This window comes from Ceratosolen solmsi, unplaced genomic scaffold, assembly GCF_000503995.2.
Source record: "Ceratosolen solmsi marchali unplaced genomic scaffold, CerSol_1.0 scaffold2, whole genome shotgun sequence".
NCBI classification, from domain to species: Eukaryota; Metazoa; Arthropoda; class Insecta; order Hymenoptera; family Agaonidae; genus Ceratosolen; species Ceratosolen solmsi.
In genome coordinates, this window is record NW_011948422.1 from 8,701,895 (window position 1) to 8,721,682 (window position 19,788).

The 19,788-nt window shown below is 36.6% G+C and overlaps 1 protein-coding gene across 1 annotated transcript in view; it reads left to right on the top strand.

Annotated features, from left to right (window-relative positions):
* Positions 1-11,157: 11,157 nt before the first annotated feature.
* Positions 11,158-19,788, top strand: part of Toll-6 (Toll-like receptor 6) — a 100,194-nt gene continuing 91,563 nt past the window's right edge. The window contains exons 1-2 of the mRNA XM_011499390.1: positions 11,158-12,147; positions 12,211-15,290. Of these exons, the coding sequence (XP_011497692.1) occupies positions 11,332-12,147; positions 12,211-15,270 (3,876 nt within the window). The 5' untranslated portion in view covers positions 11,158-11,331 and the 3' untranslated portion in view covers positions 15,271-15,290. The remainder of the gene's footprint in view (positions 12,148-12,210; positions 15,291-19,788) is intronic.

Sequence of the window (19,788 nt, forward strand, 5' to 3'; positions counted from 1 at the left end):
ACTCACTCACTCACTCACTCATTCAGGCAAACGTGGAATTATCGGATCACCAGCAGAGAGCCACTACCTGATGAAAGAATGGCACTTGAGTGTCAGTAGTACGAGTACACTTGCGACATCCAATTCATCAGTCCTACGTTCGAATCACCTCCACTTCATTATACCATCGTTTACATAATTGCGTCGTACTCGTTTTCTCCAAAATAAAAAGATGACGATAAAGCCGAAGAAGAAATAAATCGTGAAAAATAAAGAAGTAATGTTGGAGAGAAAAAATACTCTCGCTTAGTAAATGAGTGACGTAAAATTCCCAAAGAGTACGAGAAAAAGTGTAATGGAGATTGGTTATTATCAGATATATATATATAGGGATTTCACGTTGGAAAGGAGGGACTGGAAATAGAAAAGAGGTGTGGAATTTGCACAAATTTAAAAATATGTTTGGAGTCAAGTCTTCCTGTTCTAATGCATGCAGTAGTTGTTCGCGAACTCAACCCGTTGTTTTCGAGTGAATCGAGAGGAAAACATTTACGATTTCAACTATTACGTACAATACCATACGATACAACAAAATGGATAAAAAGATAAAAAGTACACAATAAACAGAAAAGAGGATAAAGAAAATAAACGAATTGTATAATATGTGCATTAAAATAGAAAAAGATAACAGAAAAAATTGATAGAGAGAGCCGAAAGATAAAAGCGATAGAACAAATTAAAAACCATTTGAACGAAAATAAACAAAAAACTAAGAATAGAAATATTCAATTTATTATAATATTATCATATACTACTTATTATAAATATTACATTTTTGTATTTTATGAATATTATAATTGATAAGAGTCCAATACAGTTTATTATAAGCATAAGAGAGGACAAATTTCTTTAAGCGAATATAAATTTTCCAAAAACACCCATAAATTTAAAATTATGCAAAATTGTAGCCTTTAATGAGGAAGTGAAAAAAATTATCGATAGAATTTAATATTTGATATTGGATTTTTTCTTCATGCAAAAATAGCATTGCCGCAAAATATAATTGCATTAATAGTAATTAAAAATTTCTTCAATTAAAATTCCAATACGTCTTTCATAAAAAAAGTAACTTACATTAACGCAAAACAAATTTAAGAACAGTTCTTTGCGAATATCTAGAATATACAATATAACGTATACTAAATTGTATTACGATTTTAATTTACATATTAATCACACATACATACACACACACAGACACACACACACACACACACACACACACACACACACACATACAAACACAAACACAAACACACACACACACACAAACGCAAACACACGTACACACGTACACAGAGTGAGAGAGACAGACTACATTATGAAGATAGACAGTATTTAAAAATAACTAGTAATAAATTCAAGATAAATTATTTAAAAATATTTGATTTCTGGCCAACGATTGATCGACCGACCGTCCAATTGATAAAGGAATGGGAGATAATTGGCAGTGCTCTAAAGAAGATTGAGTCAATTTAGCAACACAGCTAAAGCTATAGGAGCAATGGTAAATTGAAAATCAACAAAGTGGCGATCATGGAGTCGCGTTGGCGACGACGGAAGCCACAGAGGATAAAAAAAATACTGCTTTGGCGTCTGCTTATGGAAGTACATTCGATTTTATTGACTCCAGTCAGATCACTACTTAATAGTTTGCATAAATCACACTCGGGAGCAGGAGTTTACATATTTACGAACGCTTTAAACTTACTGCCCAAACACTCTAAATTTATTTAAATAAGATTTTAATGTAAATAGTAAAAAATCAAGAGCATTTCCTGCCTTTATTTTAAATGAGAAGCTTTTCTAATATAAGCGAATACGCAGTCGAGTAGTGACGTGTGAGTTTCATTAGCATTATGTTAGCACTATTTTTTTAAATGAGTGATTTCACAAAAGTTTTTTATAAATGAAAAGTTTGAAATATCTATACATGTATTTCTCAAATAGTTTACATTTCAATTTTTAATACCTTTTCTTAAGTAATACGATATAATTATTTACTGTATTTTACTGTAGAGCATTAATTTAAAGGATGTCTCGTTGTAATTATTATTACATAAATAAAAATAAATGCATAGGGAGGCTATTTGTGGCCTACTTTCGGTATCGCAACGAAGTATTGAAGTAGTTTTTCTATTATTAGATTAAGCAATTATTAGATAGTCGAAGAAATAGTTACAAAGTTTATGAAAGCATAGAGAAAGTTACAAGTCTTCTTTTTTTATATATAATTTTAATATCATTATAATATTATAAAATATGAAAAATGATGCGACATTTTCAAAAATGCATTTGCACTTTATGTTAAAATTTATGAATTTTTATTACATTATCACGTCCTCGTGAAAATTAATTTATTTGAAAAACTATTATAATGTATGGTGTATGTATAAATTAATGGAATATTGCTATAATTATTGCAAGTATCAATACAATTGGCCTTTTGTGATATACACTTACTTAAACATATACAATCATTGATGTAATAAAAATATATATATATATATATATTATAAATCAATAATTTTTTCTATAATTTGAATAATTATTCTATAGAATTGTAATAATGAAATATATTTCTGGATTAGTTTTTTTAATTTTTATTTGAGTGTCATTTACGTATTATTGTATGCTAATATTATTATTTTTATACAATTTTCATCCTTATTTATTGATTTTTGTTTATATTTTATAGCGCAGATTACACATTGATTATTATAATGATAAATTATAATAGTTATATTTAATTGAATAAGAAGCCTTACGAAATTTTTCATATTATCGTAAGAATTTCATAACATTAGCATATTAAATTAAGCTCGTTTGAACAAATAAATAAATAGTTTATAATTAATATATTAATATCGAAATCACGATTGTCTTATGTTGTGACTTATTGAAAAATTTATTATCTCGTCAATAGAAAAACCTTAATTTTTCTTTCAAGATACATTCATTATGACCTACTTGACTGTATCCTCTTCTTTCACTTAAATCCAGTTTAATATTATTTTCCTATCATCGTCTTGGTTTATCCAAACATCTTTTACTTTGCGGTTTTTTTTTCAACTAGAACACTATATACTTCTCTTTTTCATTCTAGTCACGTATTTGGACTATCATAATCTGCATAATTTAATTATCCTGATAATATTAGGTGGAGTCTAGCGTTTCTCTTGCTCATGATTATGTAATTTTCTATCTTCTCCTATTTTCTTTGAATTATTTTACGTCAAATATTTTCCAAAGTATTTTTGCTCGAAACTACTTCAATTCTTTCATTTGACTTTATGCAATAACAGCCCATATTTTTCAGGCCTATTAAATTTTCAGTATTTCTTTAAAAATTATAGCTTTTAAATTATATGCGAGTAGGCGAATTTCAATAATTTCATCGACATTAAATACACTTATTTATTTCCTTTTCTGTTAGTATTTTTATAATTTGGTTATAATTTTTAATATTTCGCTTAGAATATCTGATTGTAAAATTATAATTTTGCTAGATAGGTTCTTTATAAATGATAATATTTATATCGTTGAATATAATCAGAATTTTATTTGTCAATTCAAATTAACTAGTCCAAGCAAGCAATTTTTCCTAATTAAATTTATAATTTTTTATAAGCATTTGAAATAATTGCAGTTATCTAGAATATCATTTAATTACTCATACTATATTATAATTCTTACTTATGTGTGACTTTGTTAATTAATATTTCTTTAATATACAGGTTATAAGTAAATTGGCATTCATAAACTATTAGAGATTGTAAAATAATTAGTATATTTTTTGATAGAACGTCATTTATGTTGAATTATTCTTATGAATATAAATATATTCACTTAATGAAATTGATTTATCTAATATATAATTAAAAAAAAAAAGTATTCTATGGTCTTTGTCCCCTATTCATTGTTATGCTTTAAAATATATGTTGAAGTGTAGACAATTTGTATTCCACTTTGGTAATGATCCAAGCGAGTTTCATAATAATAAGATTTATATTTCACAAGTAAAGATTATGTTGCTCATTTGTGCATACTTATAGGCTGCATCTTGTTGTTTATTTGGAAGTTATAATATCTAATTAGAAGCAAATTGATGAAATAAGAAACAAACTCGAGGTACAAAAAACATTTTATAACTATATAATCAATTTATAATTCAAGTATTTTAATGCAAAATTATATAACATATAAATTACCGAAAATAAATAATTTCAATTTTTCTCACAATTTATACAAAGACGTGAAAATTAATTTCTTATTATTTATAAATACCTCAACGTATCTTTAAAGGAACAAAACTGTTGACCATCATGACTCTTCATTTTATTGTGATTTTCGTTTAATTCATTGAAAATACAATACAATAATAATAAAGCATATATCATAAAAAGAAATATTTCGCTCAAATTTATTTCTGATATTGTGTTTTAGAATAATTTTTAAATAAGTTATGCACGTGCACGAATTAGTAGATTTATCGTTTCGACACGATGAATAATTTAAGTTTATAAAAATTAATTTTTCTACTTTTATGGAAAATATTAATTTATAAATTACTTTATTTAATTGTTTTGCTATGTAGTTTTGGTATATTTATGTTATATTGCAATATTATGAAAAAAAAAAAAAAAAAAAAAAAAAAAATTAATTAACCTCGAATGCGAAATGAAAACATTAAATTTAAAATATTTTTATTTGAAATGTTTAGGTTTATAATTTATTCTCTATTATATTCTTTCAAAAAGTTGTCTAATCTACAAGAAATTTTTTAAAGATATTTTTAACATTCAAGTATTGTCATCAAATAAAGGAGTAATTATTCGTTATTAGTTGGAGAAAATATGTTAAATCAAGTACGACATTTGTATAATTTGCTTTTGTTTAATTAGTTAATAAAATTAGCCCCTAGATTTTTATTAATTTTTTTTTACCGTAATACTGAATTATTTATTGATTATGTTCTTCATCATATTAAAGAAAAGTTAAATATTCAATAATTGTTTCGTTTTCCATTATCATTTTCTTATAATGACTTTTAATAAGAAATTCTAATTAACTTCTTATAAAAGTGCCTTACACATTTTACCAGGTGCGGTAGTAATGTAAGATACAAGTCTTTTACAAGATAAACATAATTGTTTTCTAGCAAGAAAATGTGATGCGGTAATTGTCGTCGAAACGTAATGCTGATTATCTCGAATAGGTGGAATGTCCCATTGTCTTTACAGAATGTCGCACCAGAAGACGGCGACCGGTGAAGTGAGTTCAACGTGTTCAATCAAAATTACACGGGACAGAAGGCTGTGTTAGTGTAACAAGACCCAGCCAATTAAAGTTCGTGGATTTGTTTCGTCGGGGTGTAATTTGCAAATTTTACCGAAAATTTTTCTTCCTTTGTGATTTTTTCCCTTGTTATCAAGTGGCCTTTTGCAAGAAAGTTACGACAATTGAATTTATGTAAATAATCTAAAACAAATTTTCATTAAATAAATCATTTTTTATTTGAGTATTAAGCGTAATATATATTAAATTATGACGAGAATATACGATTCGTGTACAGCGAGAGTGGCGTTACTGTACTTCTCCATCTCTAAATCTCTCAATCATTGATTGATTTCAAAATTTAATATTTCGATATAATGAATTCAACAAACATCATTTAGAATATATAGACTAAAAGCTTTAGTGACTATGCGTGCGCAAGTGTTTATGCATACATGCAAATTGCACTTGTGTGTGTGTGTGTGTGTGTGTGTGTGTACACGCATGTGTTAGTGGCTTGTATAAATCTATAGATTGGCGTCTGTATATATAGGTTTGTGTGCGGGACCCTGTACGATGTTTTTTACTTAGATATGGAATAAAGTTGGTGAATCAACATTATAAATTAAAAAATTTTATCCTACTTTATGCAGTTTTGTACAAACGTGAGGGTGCATTTATGCATGTGCGTGTATCTAGGAGAGAGAGAGAGAGAGAGAGAGAGAGAGAGAGAGAGTAAAAAAAGTGGGGAATGATGAGGTATGCTCGTTGGCACTTTTGCGAACCCTCCTACTGCTCTGTCTGTTAACGTGTGGTGCAGTAGCCAGAAAATGACCCTGGCGACCCACGAATTACTCCAAAAGAGAAATCACGTAATTCCAGCCTGAAAGGGTCTGACAGTTAGATTTATAAGTGAAGCCTCTTTGCGATAATATGCCGTTGTGAATAAATGTTTGTTATAACAAATGACAATAAGATAATGTCAAATATAATTAAATGTCGTATGTTTTGTGCAGCCAGGTTATTATTTAATGTCTTAGAATCTCGTTAATTAAAAGAATTATAAGTATCGTGATTTAAAATTCCGTGAAGTGGTTGAAGCTTAAAATTGATAGAATATTTTAAAGATTTTTATTCCTCATAAAAGATTGAACTGTGTGTCATATTCATCTTTTAATAGACAAGGAATCAACTTATATTTTCGAACGTGTTAAAATATTAATTAATTTCACATTTGTGATTAAAATTCAAATACTTTTCTTATGAAAATCAGATCAATTTTGCACTTACAATTGTATTTGTAATTTTTAATATTCGTAATATTCATTTATATAGGTTTCTATCAATACCTGTAACCTGTTTTGATATTTTAGAAAAAATTAATATCGATCAACATTACAAGTAATTATGCTTACAAGTAACAAGTAAATATTATTTATCCAAGATTATTTGCTAAAAATATTTAATCTTCATTTACGATAGAAAGAAAAAAAATATGTAATAAAATAAAATATTTTAAATTTTCACACACACACGTACACATTGCCCTTATCGTTTAATTCTGTAAATTTACGTTTATTTTTTATAAACAATATATTTAAAGAAAATATTTATTAATTTTTAATTTATCATTAAAATGATTGTACAATAAATCATAAGTTTCGAAACTTAAATAAATCCCAATTATTATATAAAAAATAATGTCATTTATATGAAAATATTTATACCAACTCTCGTAAATGTAAATCTTACTCGGTAGTTAGGATTAAATTTATGGTCAAATATTGATGAAAATAATATTATTTATTTTTGCAGTTGTTATTTATTGTTTGAATATTTTACGCGAACTAGTATAAAGTAAGTTACTATTGGAGTTACTATAGACAGAGGTAAATAAATTGTAATAATATATTAGTATTTTTAATGGTTCATATAACTGTATTAGTTAATATATTATTAATTTTAAGAACTATGAAAAGAACAAATATATATTTATATATAATATTAGTTTTATGAAACGCTTTGAACATATATATATATATATATATTTAAAAGCGAAGTTTACAAAAAATTACAAAAAATATTTTTTAAACTAAACATTATTGAAATTTTTACTTTCTTAATTTACAGGAGTACAAGTTATATTTAATATAAAAAAATTTATCGCTATTTCAGAAAACAATTTATTCTTCTATAAATACTTATTTACTTAATAATGCTCACGTCCATATTTTATGGAGAGACAATTTAATTAAAATATGGCTTAAGATTAGTTATGTATATCGAATTTAAAAGAAAATCCTTTGTTTGGAAAATGTCGTGGAAATATCGATTTGTACTTACAATAGAGTATTAGAGACAGTTCGTAATTGAACATGCGATATAAAAATGTATATAAATGGATGATTTACCGGATAGTTTGTTTTGTAGTTTTGCCACGAGACGTCGCCATACTGATGTATGATGGACGTACTACGTCCACTATTGTTTTATAAATATTTATTCCAATTGTAAAGTTTAAATTATCTGATTCAAATATTCAATACATCAATTAAGGGGTAGATAGTGGAACATTTTCAAATACGATTAAGAGGCTGGAAAATACTAATGATAAAAAGGTGAGCTGAAATATTCAACGATAGATCACTTTCAAAGATGAATAAATCTTTGAGGTAAAAATATATGATTATTTTTATAATTAACATAATTTAAGGTTTCTTTTTATTTCAGAATGTGCAACTATTGGAGTAAAGTAAATGCTACGTTATCAAATATTTAATTTTTAATTTAATTTAAATTTAACGAGCGCGATATTATTATTACTTCGCAATGTACATAAAAAACACGAGGCATTTTAGTATTAGATAGTATCAGAAATTTTGACAATATTGCGAAATCTTCGTAATAAGTGGAAATAATCTTTCTACATAACGTATATTGTTTAATTTGTACGACATTTTCTAATAAATATAGCGTTGGAATTATTCGTATTACACACGTATATCGTTAAGTAGTGTTATGCGTTCAAGTTTAAACAATTATCTATTAAGAAGTGGAATGAACGTCAAATTATAAATGTCGTATATATGTTGCTGCGTTACAAGTATATTGGTAGTTCAAACTATGAGAGTTGGCAAACACTATACTAAAAAAAAAATATTGGAAGTGGCAGAGGAAAAATAACGTAAGAAGAAGAAGAAGAAGAAGAAGAAGAAGAAGAAGAAGAAGAAGAAGAAGAAGAAGAAGAAGAAGAAGAAGAAGAAGAAGAAGAAGAAGAAGAAGAAGAAGAAGAAGAAGAAGAAGAAGAAGAAGAAGAAGAAGAAGAAGAAGAAGAAGAAGAAGAAGAAGAAGAAGAAGAAGAAGAAGAAGAAGAAGAAGAAGAAGAAGAAGAAGAAGAAGAAGAAGAAGAAGAAGAAGAAGAAGAAGAAGAAGAAGAAGAAGAAGAAGAAGAAGAAGAAGAAGAAGAAGAAGAAGAAGAAGAAGAAGAAGAAGAAGAAGAAGAAGAAGAAGAAGAAGAAGAAGAAGAAGAAGAAGAAGAAGAAGAAGAAGAAGAAGAAGAAGAAGAAGAAGAAGAAGAAGAAGAAGAAGAAGAAGAAGAAGAAGAAGAAGAAGAAGAAGAAGAAGAAGAAGAAGAAGAAGAAGAAGAAGAAGAAGAAGAAGAAGAAGAAGAAGAAGAAGAAGAAGAAGAAGAAGAAGAAGAAGAAGAAGAAGAAGAAGAAGAAGAAGAAGAAGAAGAAGAAGAAGAAGAAGAAGAAGAAGAAGAAGAAGAAGAAGAAGAAGAAGAAGAAGAAGAAGAAGAAGAAGAAGAAGAAGAAGAAGAAGAAGAAGAAGAAGAAGAAGAAGAAGAAGAAGAAGAAGAAGAAGAAGAAGAAGAAGAAGAAGAAGAAGAAGAAGAAGAAGAAGAAGAAGAAGAAGAAGAAGAAGAAGAAGAAGAAGAAGAAGAAGAAGAAGAAGAAGAAGAAGAAGAAGAAGAAGAAGATGATGATGATGATGATGATGATGATGATGAAATGGTATCGAACAGAAGAATAGACGTAGATATACTTATAAGGAAAATTGGAGAGATATTGAGGTGTAGATAGATAGATAGTGGGGCCCGGAGGAGGTGGGAAGGGTTGAGATAGGAAAGAGGGTTGGAAGCGATTGGCGGCCGCTATATGGCTGAAGTTAGTCTTGCTGATGCTGTAGCGAGTAACGAGAGTCGACGCGAGCGCGTACTTCCTCCCGAGATGCCCATAAGATCGTGTCGTCCCTCGTTATAGTAACAGCAACAGCAACAGCAACAGCAACAGCAACAGCAACAGCAACAGCAGTAATAGCAATATGACCATCACCACCACCACCACCACCAACCACCACCACCTCCACTTCCACTACCGCTAGGACCACGACCACCACTACTAGTACCACCGCCATTACCACCACCACCACTACCACCACCACTACCACTACCACCCCCACCACCACCACCCACCATCGTCACCACCACCACTATCAGCAGCAGCAGCAGCAGCATAAGCAGCAGCAGCGGTAGCAGCATCACCACCAGCAGCATCACCACCAGCATCACCACCAGCAGTAGAAGCAGCAGCAGAGTGTGCGCGCCAGTCAGGCTCTGCACTCGTGGCGCGCCATTCACTCCGGCAGTCTCGCGCTTGCGACCGAGCGGTTCCGACGTGTCGTCATCTCGCCGCTCTGCGCCCCTAAACAACAACCCCCGTACGGGGCTGCGTACCGCACCGGGCTATTGTCGGAGGTTTCCTTATGTGTTAAGTTTAGCGCGCGGAGGAGCACGGGCTGAAAGATAAAGAGAGCGAGTCAGGAGGGAGGAAAGAGGAGGAAGAAGAAAGATTAAATAGAGATAGAGCGAGAGAGAGAGAGAGAGAGAGAGAGAGAGAGAGAGAGAGAGGAGCGCGATACGGGAACGTAAGACCAAAGTTTGAAAAAGTGCGCGACCGGATTGAAGGGGGATCGGGGTGGGCTCGTGTCTTTGTCGTTGAGACGGTTGAGGCTGTGTTGGACGTGCGAGGAGAGAGTACGAACGGTTCGGAGGATAAAAAGGAGGGAGGGCAGCAGGAGCGCCGACAAAGAGAAAGCCGTGGCGGGGACGCGATGTGGTGTTGTAGCAGGGTGCGCGATACGTGACCTGTGGGCGGAACGGCGGCGTATCCCCATTAATCGCTAACTCTTGTCAAAGGTGTGCGCGGCGAAAGCCGGGATCACAAAGAGCGAGGAAAAGCCTGGGAGAGTGGAAAGCGGAGATAAAGACACATGGGCTTGAGGAGCGAGGACGGGCGGGAATTTGGCGATAAAAAGGTGCTGTCGGACGATGCGCCGATGGAAAATCGAGTATAAGGAAGAGAAAAGAAAAAGCGAAGCTCGGCTCGATAACTGGCGATGATAAAGGTACGCGAGGCGGCTGACATTCGGGATACGACAAAGCACATTGACCAGGATTCGTCGATCCGGCCCCTCGAGCTGTCGTTCATCAGCGGTCGCGCGTAATCGTATCTCGTCGCGCCCTCCAAGTGCGCGCCTCGACGACGCTGCGTAACAATATTACGCGGCTCTCTTTACGATTCGCCGTGTTCGTGGCGACAGCTGCCTCCACCACATGCTTAATAACGTCACAATGCGATCGAGCGTTCCTTGCGAATCGCATTTACACGTCCGTTCGATTGTCAACTGACGACACCAGCAGCTTGCCCGAGACCTCTACACAGCGGATGCTCACCGTCGTTCATCTCGGGTACCTCTCCTCCTCCCCCCACCCCCCGCCCTCACTCCTCACCGCTCCGTTAATCATCGACACGGCTAGCCAGCGATAAATAATAGTATTTCGTGTTCTCGGATGTTTAGCTCCGACTAATGGTGGCGAAAGTCTCTGCGCCGTTGTCAAAGTAACTTTGAGGTGTGTTGGTGGGCGGTCGCACGACGGTTTCCATTCGTGTTCTATCGTACGTGCGCATGATTTTTCCGACATTATCCATCGGTGGCAGATTCGAATAATCCAAGATGCATACCGGGATAAGGGTGACGCGTAGGCGGTGGCTAACATTATTTACGATTCGGCTGACGATTCTCGTCCTCAATCATGTGACGACGATGACGAGCGGCGATAGCGGTAGTAATTCCAGTATGCTGCCGACATTGCTGAAAGTGCCGCGACATTGCGAGTGGGAATCCATGAGCGAGGGCAGCCTCGTTTGTTTACAAAAGGAGCCGACAATAGCTGCCGAAAGCCGGGTAAATCTGAGCGCGCTACCGGGCGAGTCGATCACCTCTTTGACTCTCGTCTGCCTCGAGAGCGACAAGGACGGGTACGTGAACGAGGAGGGGGCGACAGTGGAATTTAACTCGAGAGACGGGGGCGATGTTCGAATCCCCTTTAATACGGGGGAGCTCTCGCATTTGTGGAGGCTGCGAGCCGTGCGGATAGCTGGATGTCGAGTCGTCCAACTGGCTGCGAGGGCCTTAAGTGGACTTCGCGACTTGCGAAACTTGACAATTAGCACGGATGGTGGTGGGACGTTGCAAGAGAGCTGGGATGATAGTCGGAAGGGCAGCAGCTCCGGGTTTGCGTTTGCGCTAGAATTGGAAGATGGTGCGTTCGAGGCCGCCACCCAGCTCGAGAAGATAGATCTGTCCTCCAACAATATTTGGCGTATCCCTAGTCACACTTTCTGTCCACTCGGCAATCTCGTTAGTCTGAATTTGTCCCGCAATCTGCTGGAGGATCTTGGCGAGCTCGACTTTGGTTTATCAACCGAGAGGAAATTAAGACGTTTGGATCAACGTTTGGAGCAACAAAAGCAGCAGCAGCAGCAGCAGCAGCAGCAGCAGCAGCAGCAGCAGTATCAACAACAACAGCAGCAGTATCAACAACAACAGCAACAGCAACAGCAACAGCAACAGCAACAGCACCATCAGCAGAAACAACAGCAACAAAGACGACGGATTCCATACCCGACCGTCTCCACCTTACCCTGCTCCTTGGACATTCGTATCCTCGATGTGTCTCACAATCGCCTTTCCGTACTGCCGTCCCGTGCATTTTCATCCCTACGCCGTCTCAGCACTCTCAATCTCGCTGTAAATGGCATAACCGTCGTAGAGGACGAGGCCCTCCACGGTTTAAGGTCGCTCAAGACCATCGATCTGTCCGACAATAAGATCGTTGCACTACCCACGGAGATATTCAGGGAGGCGGCAAATTCGCTCAAGGAGCTCAAGCTGCAGAACAATTCGATAGGGGTGCTGGCACCGGGGCTCGTCACCAATATGAATCAGCTCGTGGCTTTAGACTTGTCGAGGAACGTATTAACGAGCTCCTGGATGAATTCCGCGACGTTCGCTGGCTTGATACGCTTGGTCCTCCTTGATCTCTCCTTCAATCGCATCAGCAAACTCGATCCAGCGCTATTCAAGGACCTCTATACCCTGCAGATTTTGAATTTAAAGTATAATGAAATCGAGACGATAGCGGGCGACACGTTCGCGCCCATGAGCAACCTGCATACCCTCGAAATATCGCACAATCGCCTCAGGTACCTCGACGGCCAATCGCTTAACGGCCTGTTCGCCCTGTCCCTATTGGCAATGAATTACAATCTGCTGGAGGGCATCGGGCCGGACGCTTTCAAAAATTGCTCAAGCCTCCAAGATCTTCAATTATCGGGGAATAACTTGGAGAGTGTGCCGGGCGCCCTAAAGGACATGGGAATCTTAAAAATGCTCGATCTCGGTGAGAATCGCATCGAGAGCTTGGAGAGGCTGAGCTTCGAAGGTATGGCCGGTCTATACGGATTAAGATTGATGAACAACTACGTGAGCAACGTGACGAGGGATGTGTTCGCCGAGCTGCCGGGCCTCCAGATCTTAAATCTCGCTCGCAACAAGATCGAGCACGTGGACAGCGAGGCCTTCAGGGGCAATCCAATGCTACAGGCGATACGACTGGACTCGAATTTGCTCGCCGACATCTCGACGTCATTTGCCAACGTCTCCAGTCTCCTCTGGCTCAACGTCTCCGACAACATGATCGAGCGCTTCGATTACGGCTACCTACCCCCCCAGCTACAGTGGATGGATCTTCATAAAAATGTCATAACTGATTTGGGCGTTGCTCAGCCGCGATCGCGACTTCTCACCCTCGACGCGTCCTTCAATCGACTGCGGCGCGTCAGCGCGCGGATGGTGCCTGACTCGGTGGAGCTGCTATTCTTAAACGACAATGAAATTCACGTCGTCGAGCCGCAGACGTTCATCGCCAAGGGCAACCTAACCCGCGTCGACCTCTACGCCAATCAGATTGTGCGCATGGACTTGTCGGCCTTTCAGCTAACCCAAGTACCAGCCGACCGATACCTCCCTGAATTCTACATCGGCGGCAATCCCTTCGTCTGCGACTGCACCACCGAGTGGCTCCAGCGCATCAATTACTTAATGCTGCGCCAGCATCCGCGAGTCATGGACCTCGAGTCCGTCTATTGTCGGCTGCCGTACGATCGTCGGCGCTCGTTCGTGCCCCTCCTCGACGCCAAACCCTCGCAATTCCTCTGCACTTACTCGACGCACTGCTTCGCCCTCTGTCACTGCTGCGACTTTGACGCCTGCGACTGCGAGATGACCTGCCCGACCAACTGCACGTGCTATCACGATCAGTCCTGGGCCGCGAACGTCGTCGACTGCTCCAGCTCGAATTACGAGAGGCTGCCGGGCCGCTTGCCCATGGACGCCACGGAGGTCTACCTAGACGGCAACGACCTTGGCGAGCTCGACTCCCACTCCTTCATCGGCCGCAAAAATCTCGAGATCCTTTATGCCAACGACAGCAACATCGTCTCCATTCGGAACTTCACCTTCAGCGGCCTCAGGAGGCTCGCCGTCCTACACCTCGAGAACAATCGCATCGGCGCTTTATACGGCACCGAGCTCGCACCCCTCGAGGCTCTGCAGGAGCTTTACCTCCAAAATAACTGGCTCGCCTACGTCGACAACAGCACCTTCCTGCCGCTCCTCAAGCTCGAGATACTGCGGCTCGACAACAATCGTCTCGGGAGCTTCGCCATATGGCAGCTCGCGCTCAATCCCTACCTCGTGGAGGTGAGCCTCGCCGGGAATACGTGGCACTGCGAGTGCGCTTACGTGAACCGCGTGCGCAAGTGGATGACGGCCAACAAGGAGAAGATATCCGACTGGAAGCGCGTCACTTGCAGCCTGGGCATGCCGCTGCTGGCCCCGGTCAACGGCTCGCTCGTAAGCTGCGCGATCCTCGGCAGCGTCACCTCGAGCATAAGGGAGCGGCCCTTCGAAACCTACTTGCCCGTGATGCTTGCCACGGGGGTTCTTCTGCTTGTGACGCTGGCGCTCCTCTGTGGTGCCCTGAGGCACCGACGGGCCCTACGCGCCTGGGCCTCCAGTCGCTGCGGTCTGCGCGCCTGCTACAAGACCGCGGCCTTCGAGGACCTCGAGAAGCCCTTCGACGCCTACATCTCGTACTCCGCGGTGGACGAGGCCTTCGTGTCGCGAGTCCTCGTGCCGGGGCTCGAGACGAACTATCGGCTTTGCCTGCACTATCGCGATCTCGGGGCGGGCTCGAGCGTAGCCGACGCGGTCGCCGAGGCTGCGGACTCCTCGCGGCGCACGATCCTCGTTCTCTCGCGCAATTTCCTCCACGGCGAGTGGGCGCGTTTCGAGTTTAAGGCCGCCCTGAGGGAGGCTCTGAAGGGTCGCGGGCGCAACGTCATACTTTTGCTCGTGGGGGGCGTATGCCCGCGTGACCTCGACAGTGAGCTGAGAAGGCGAGTGTCGACGCATACAGTGCTCGTCTGGGGTGATAAGCTCTTTTGGCAAAAGCTCAGGTTCGCCATGCCGGAGGTGCCGCCCGTGCCCCTCGAGAGGCCGCCTTCGCTACCGACGCCCCCGCCACCGCCGCAGCACTTGTGGCCGTGAGGCAGGTGCCGCTGCACGAGGTAAGCAATGTTCGTCTTTGGTCCACGCTTCCACTATTTACTTACTCCCACAATTCCTTATCGTCGTTCGATCGACCCAATACTTTCATTGTAATATTGTAAAGTTCTTACGACTCTTCGTAATGTTTCGATGGAGGTGCAAATGACGTTTCGTTACATGCACTTAATTCTGAAAGCTGCTACATGAAAATATAATCGTCTTTTGATATTCCTTGATTATGATGCATTAACGTTTCCTACGAATAATGGATAAAGCCTGCCTATGCCTATTAATATATTAAATGGCGCAAAATTGTAGGAATATTAATTAATCGAACGATAACAATATTATCCGATAAATAAATTTCACCAACTTTTGTTTATGCATATTGTATGAATGTACGAAGCAAGCTTGTCGCATAAATAATTCCTTGTAAGATGCGTGCGAGGAATGTCAATTTAGAGTCCTAAATTTGCAACTTACGTGTTACCTTTTACACGTATAAGAAAAAAAAAAAAAAGAAAAAAAAGCGAATCAGAGTTTCTCCGGATTCTTTCATTCGCGAGTATCCAATACACATGCGAATATAATACACATAAAGAATTTACATTTACCGCAACGAATACAGACTTTAACTCCAGACTTTTCGTTTGATATGATTAGATGCGAGATATAGAAAACTTTATAGGAGGCACGTAACGCACATACGGTCTACACTTACGTACGTACGTACAAAGTAAGAAGGATACGTAAGAAGTCGGAATTGACTAACGTTAAAAGCTTCCTCCTTTCCTTAATGTGAATGAGGGTGAGGTAGAAGAGGCAAAGGGAATGAATTCACATAAGATAGGCATGAGTAGAGGAAATTGCCCGCGGTTTGCAAACTATGAACCTTGTCCTCTCTTCTGCTTATGTTGACTTTTTGTCGAAAGTTGCCTTAATCAGGCCTAAGTAAGAAATTCCATAAGAGGTAGAGAAAAATTTTCTGCCATCTTCTTATCTGCTTAAAACGACTTCTAAAGCGAACGTAAGAGAGTAAGGTAAAATGGAATGAGAGATGGGATCACAGGATGGAAGAATTACTGGGATGGAGAGGAGGGGGGGGGATAAGAGAAAGACGAATAGAAGATAAAAATAATAGATTATAATTAGTGGAATATTTGTTTATTATGTATTTCCTACGCAAAGAATAAAAAATTAAAAAGACCGTATATAATGTACGTAAAATAAATGTGTATGAATATTATTTCAGTAAAAATTTATATAAACACTTTATAACACGAAGTTGTAACAATCGAATGGAATTTAATTAATTCATCGTACAAACTGGTACATTTTAGTCATAAAATTCAACAAGCTTAAAGTATAATGTAATATTTTATTCAAGAACATGAAAAATAAGTATGATCGAATCAAAGAAAAAAATATACATATCACTCAACATCATCAAATATTTATAAATTTTGACGAAGTAATATTAACTTAAGTACAATTTTCCCCGAATTCAATACTAAATAATCCATCATAATGCACATATTGATGGTAATCCCATTTATTCGTGGTCATACAAAAACGAATGAATAATACAGATTAACTAAGTACACTGTAGAATTACGCATTACTTTGTATTAACTTGATTAAATAATTATCAATATAAAATTTTTAAAAAAATTACAACAGTATTAATTAAAATGGAGAAATGTAATATATAAATATGTTCCAAGTATGAATAATTTATTAGCTAAGCCTCAACAATCGAAATGTGAGACAATTGAATGAACGCTCAGAGACGTTGGCAAAGTATCGTTTTTAGTAGCCCTATTCTTACTATTCTCCACCTCCGTCCCTCTATCACTCACTTTCTGTCTATATCACTTTCTGTATTTCTATCTCTCTGTCACACACACACACACACACACACACACACACACACACACACACAGAGAGAGAGAGAGAGAGACACTCTCTCTCTCTCTCTCTCTCTCTCTCTCTCTCTCTCTCTTTGCCTATGAATTGGTACGAGTACGAATTTCCATACTTGAGGAGTACGACAATCAAATAATCGGAGCGAGCTTCAGTTGTCTCTAATACGTGGCCATCATCCCTCTCACTTACTCTTTCTTTATCCACGCGAACTTCATTATCACATCATGCTTTATTGGGTTAAGCATATTTCTTATGACATCTATCTATCTATCTCTGTCTCTCTCCCCCCCCCCCCCCCCCCCCCCCCCCCCCCCCCCCCTCTTTCTTATTTCTTTTATTTCTCTTTATTTTTATCGATTCATATACTTTACGTACTTACTACATGTTCTTGGAAAAAAAAAGAAGAAATTAAGTTGAGCAAATTCGTTAAGCGGAGCTACCCTTCTCTTCTTTATCCATTTTTTTTTAATTTATTTTATGGATAATTGGTGTCATAAGCCTTCATAGGATTATAGATTATATTTAATATATTTTATCTTTGAAATGAATGAAATGAAGGTTTTATTGATTGGGATTTTATGTTGAAAATTTAATAGGTTTAGACGTACGGTAAGTACGTTTTTAGGTTTATATTTATATGAAGTAGTGCGCACTATTACATACTTTCTATAAAATTGGAGAAATATTAGTGTTATAGCTCTACATCGTAGAGAATTAAATTTTATTGAATAAATATATATACTCTTTGATATATTAATCCCTAATGAGAAAATAAGTTGCAAGCAATTTAAAGGAAATAATTATTATAGAAATATTAAAGAAATTAATGTTTGAAAATCTTAATTTATTGCTAGAGAATTTAATAAGAAATCGTGTAAATTTCAATAATTACTTAAATGTTGATTATAATATTGAAAATAGAATAAATTTTCGATAAATTAACATAATAATGGGATGAGGGACATATAGATTATGAAGAAGAAATTTTTATAATACACAATTATGAAATATCATAATAATCTTTTTTTTTCAAATTGAAAAAATTAAAAGTGGAAAAGCTGGTAATACGCAAATTAGTAAGTTTATAACGAATTGTATGGATATTCAGCAGACATTCGTACCTACGCCTGCTCGTCTCATCTCATAAATTAAAAAATCCAGGTTACAATATTTTTCGAGGATAGCGCGCGGCAAAAGCTCTTTATCAACTTGTTAGATGAAAGCAACCTTTCCTTTCTCTTCACTTCTGAAATCCTTTCTTTATTATCCTTTTATCAAGTCTTCGGATTATCGCACAGAAAATCGTTTTCTAAGTCGTCGCAAACGATGGCTCTGTACTTTCCTACTTTTAGAAAAATCAATCGTTGTTTTCTGCATCCCAGTGAAATTGTTACAGCGGATGCATCTTGTTTGCTATGAAAGTATGATATAATCAAGTTTCCTTTAAAGTTTGATATGCAAATATACGCAGCCAAGGAACTGGTGCAGTGAATATACTTTATATTCTTGTATGTGTTTGTTTTACATTTACCGTCGTATTAGAATGTGTAAACGAAACATGAAAAAGCAGCGTAGGCCTTTCAATGTTTCGAATCCAACTACGTAGCGATGAAACTTATTCATCATTTATACGTTATTACATGCAGGTAATTTTAATGTTAGAGATCCATATATATATATATATATATATATATATATATATATATATAGAGAGAGAGAGAGAGAGAGATTAAGAGATTGAGAGACAAGCTCTTTTTAATTTGAAATGTGTATTAATATAATACTTTTTCAAATTTAATTAAAAAAATTTATTAAAAAGATGTTTGAAAACTATTTACATTCGATGCACACAAAATTATATTTTTAGTCAGGATAGTATTTTTCTAGTATATTAAAAATAAACTCAATTGCTTTCGAGTATTATTATCCATCGTATTAACGTGTTATAAATATGAAATTACGTATATAAAAATGTTAAAAATAATTAATAATTTTTAACTTAATATTATTTTCATGCACCTCTAATTATTATATAGTAATGTAATACATGACTAATTACAGTTGTATTTAAATTAACTATTAAATAATGTTTCAAACTCATAGAATGTAAAATAAAGAAAGTAAAATCAGTATAGGAACGTGCAAATTAGGCATTAAAAATATAAGATTATGAAATACGAATTATAAGAAATATTGTTTATTTTCATTTTAATAAACTTGTTAATAACTGAGTTTTCACAGACGTTCATAAAATGGCAAAATTATTTTCAATTTCTTATGCAAGACAGGTAAAAAAATATTAATAGCTATGAAATTTCAGATCACAAAAAAATCAACTCTTATTCTGTAAAAATGTTTTATTTATTATTTATTTATTATTCGAAAACTCCTAGAATAGTGATTCTTTATATTTTCAAATAATTACGGCGCGCTTGCGAGTATGTGTGCATATGAATTTGTGTGGGTCTAGGTATGCATATGTTTGTACGAGCGCTATGTGCGTATGCATATTTGTATAGTTGTTTGCGCATGTTATATATAATTGCGCGTGCGTGCGGGTATATTTGGATATATGTATGGATTTGTGTGAGA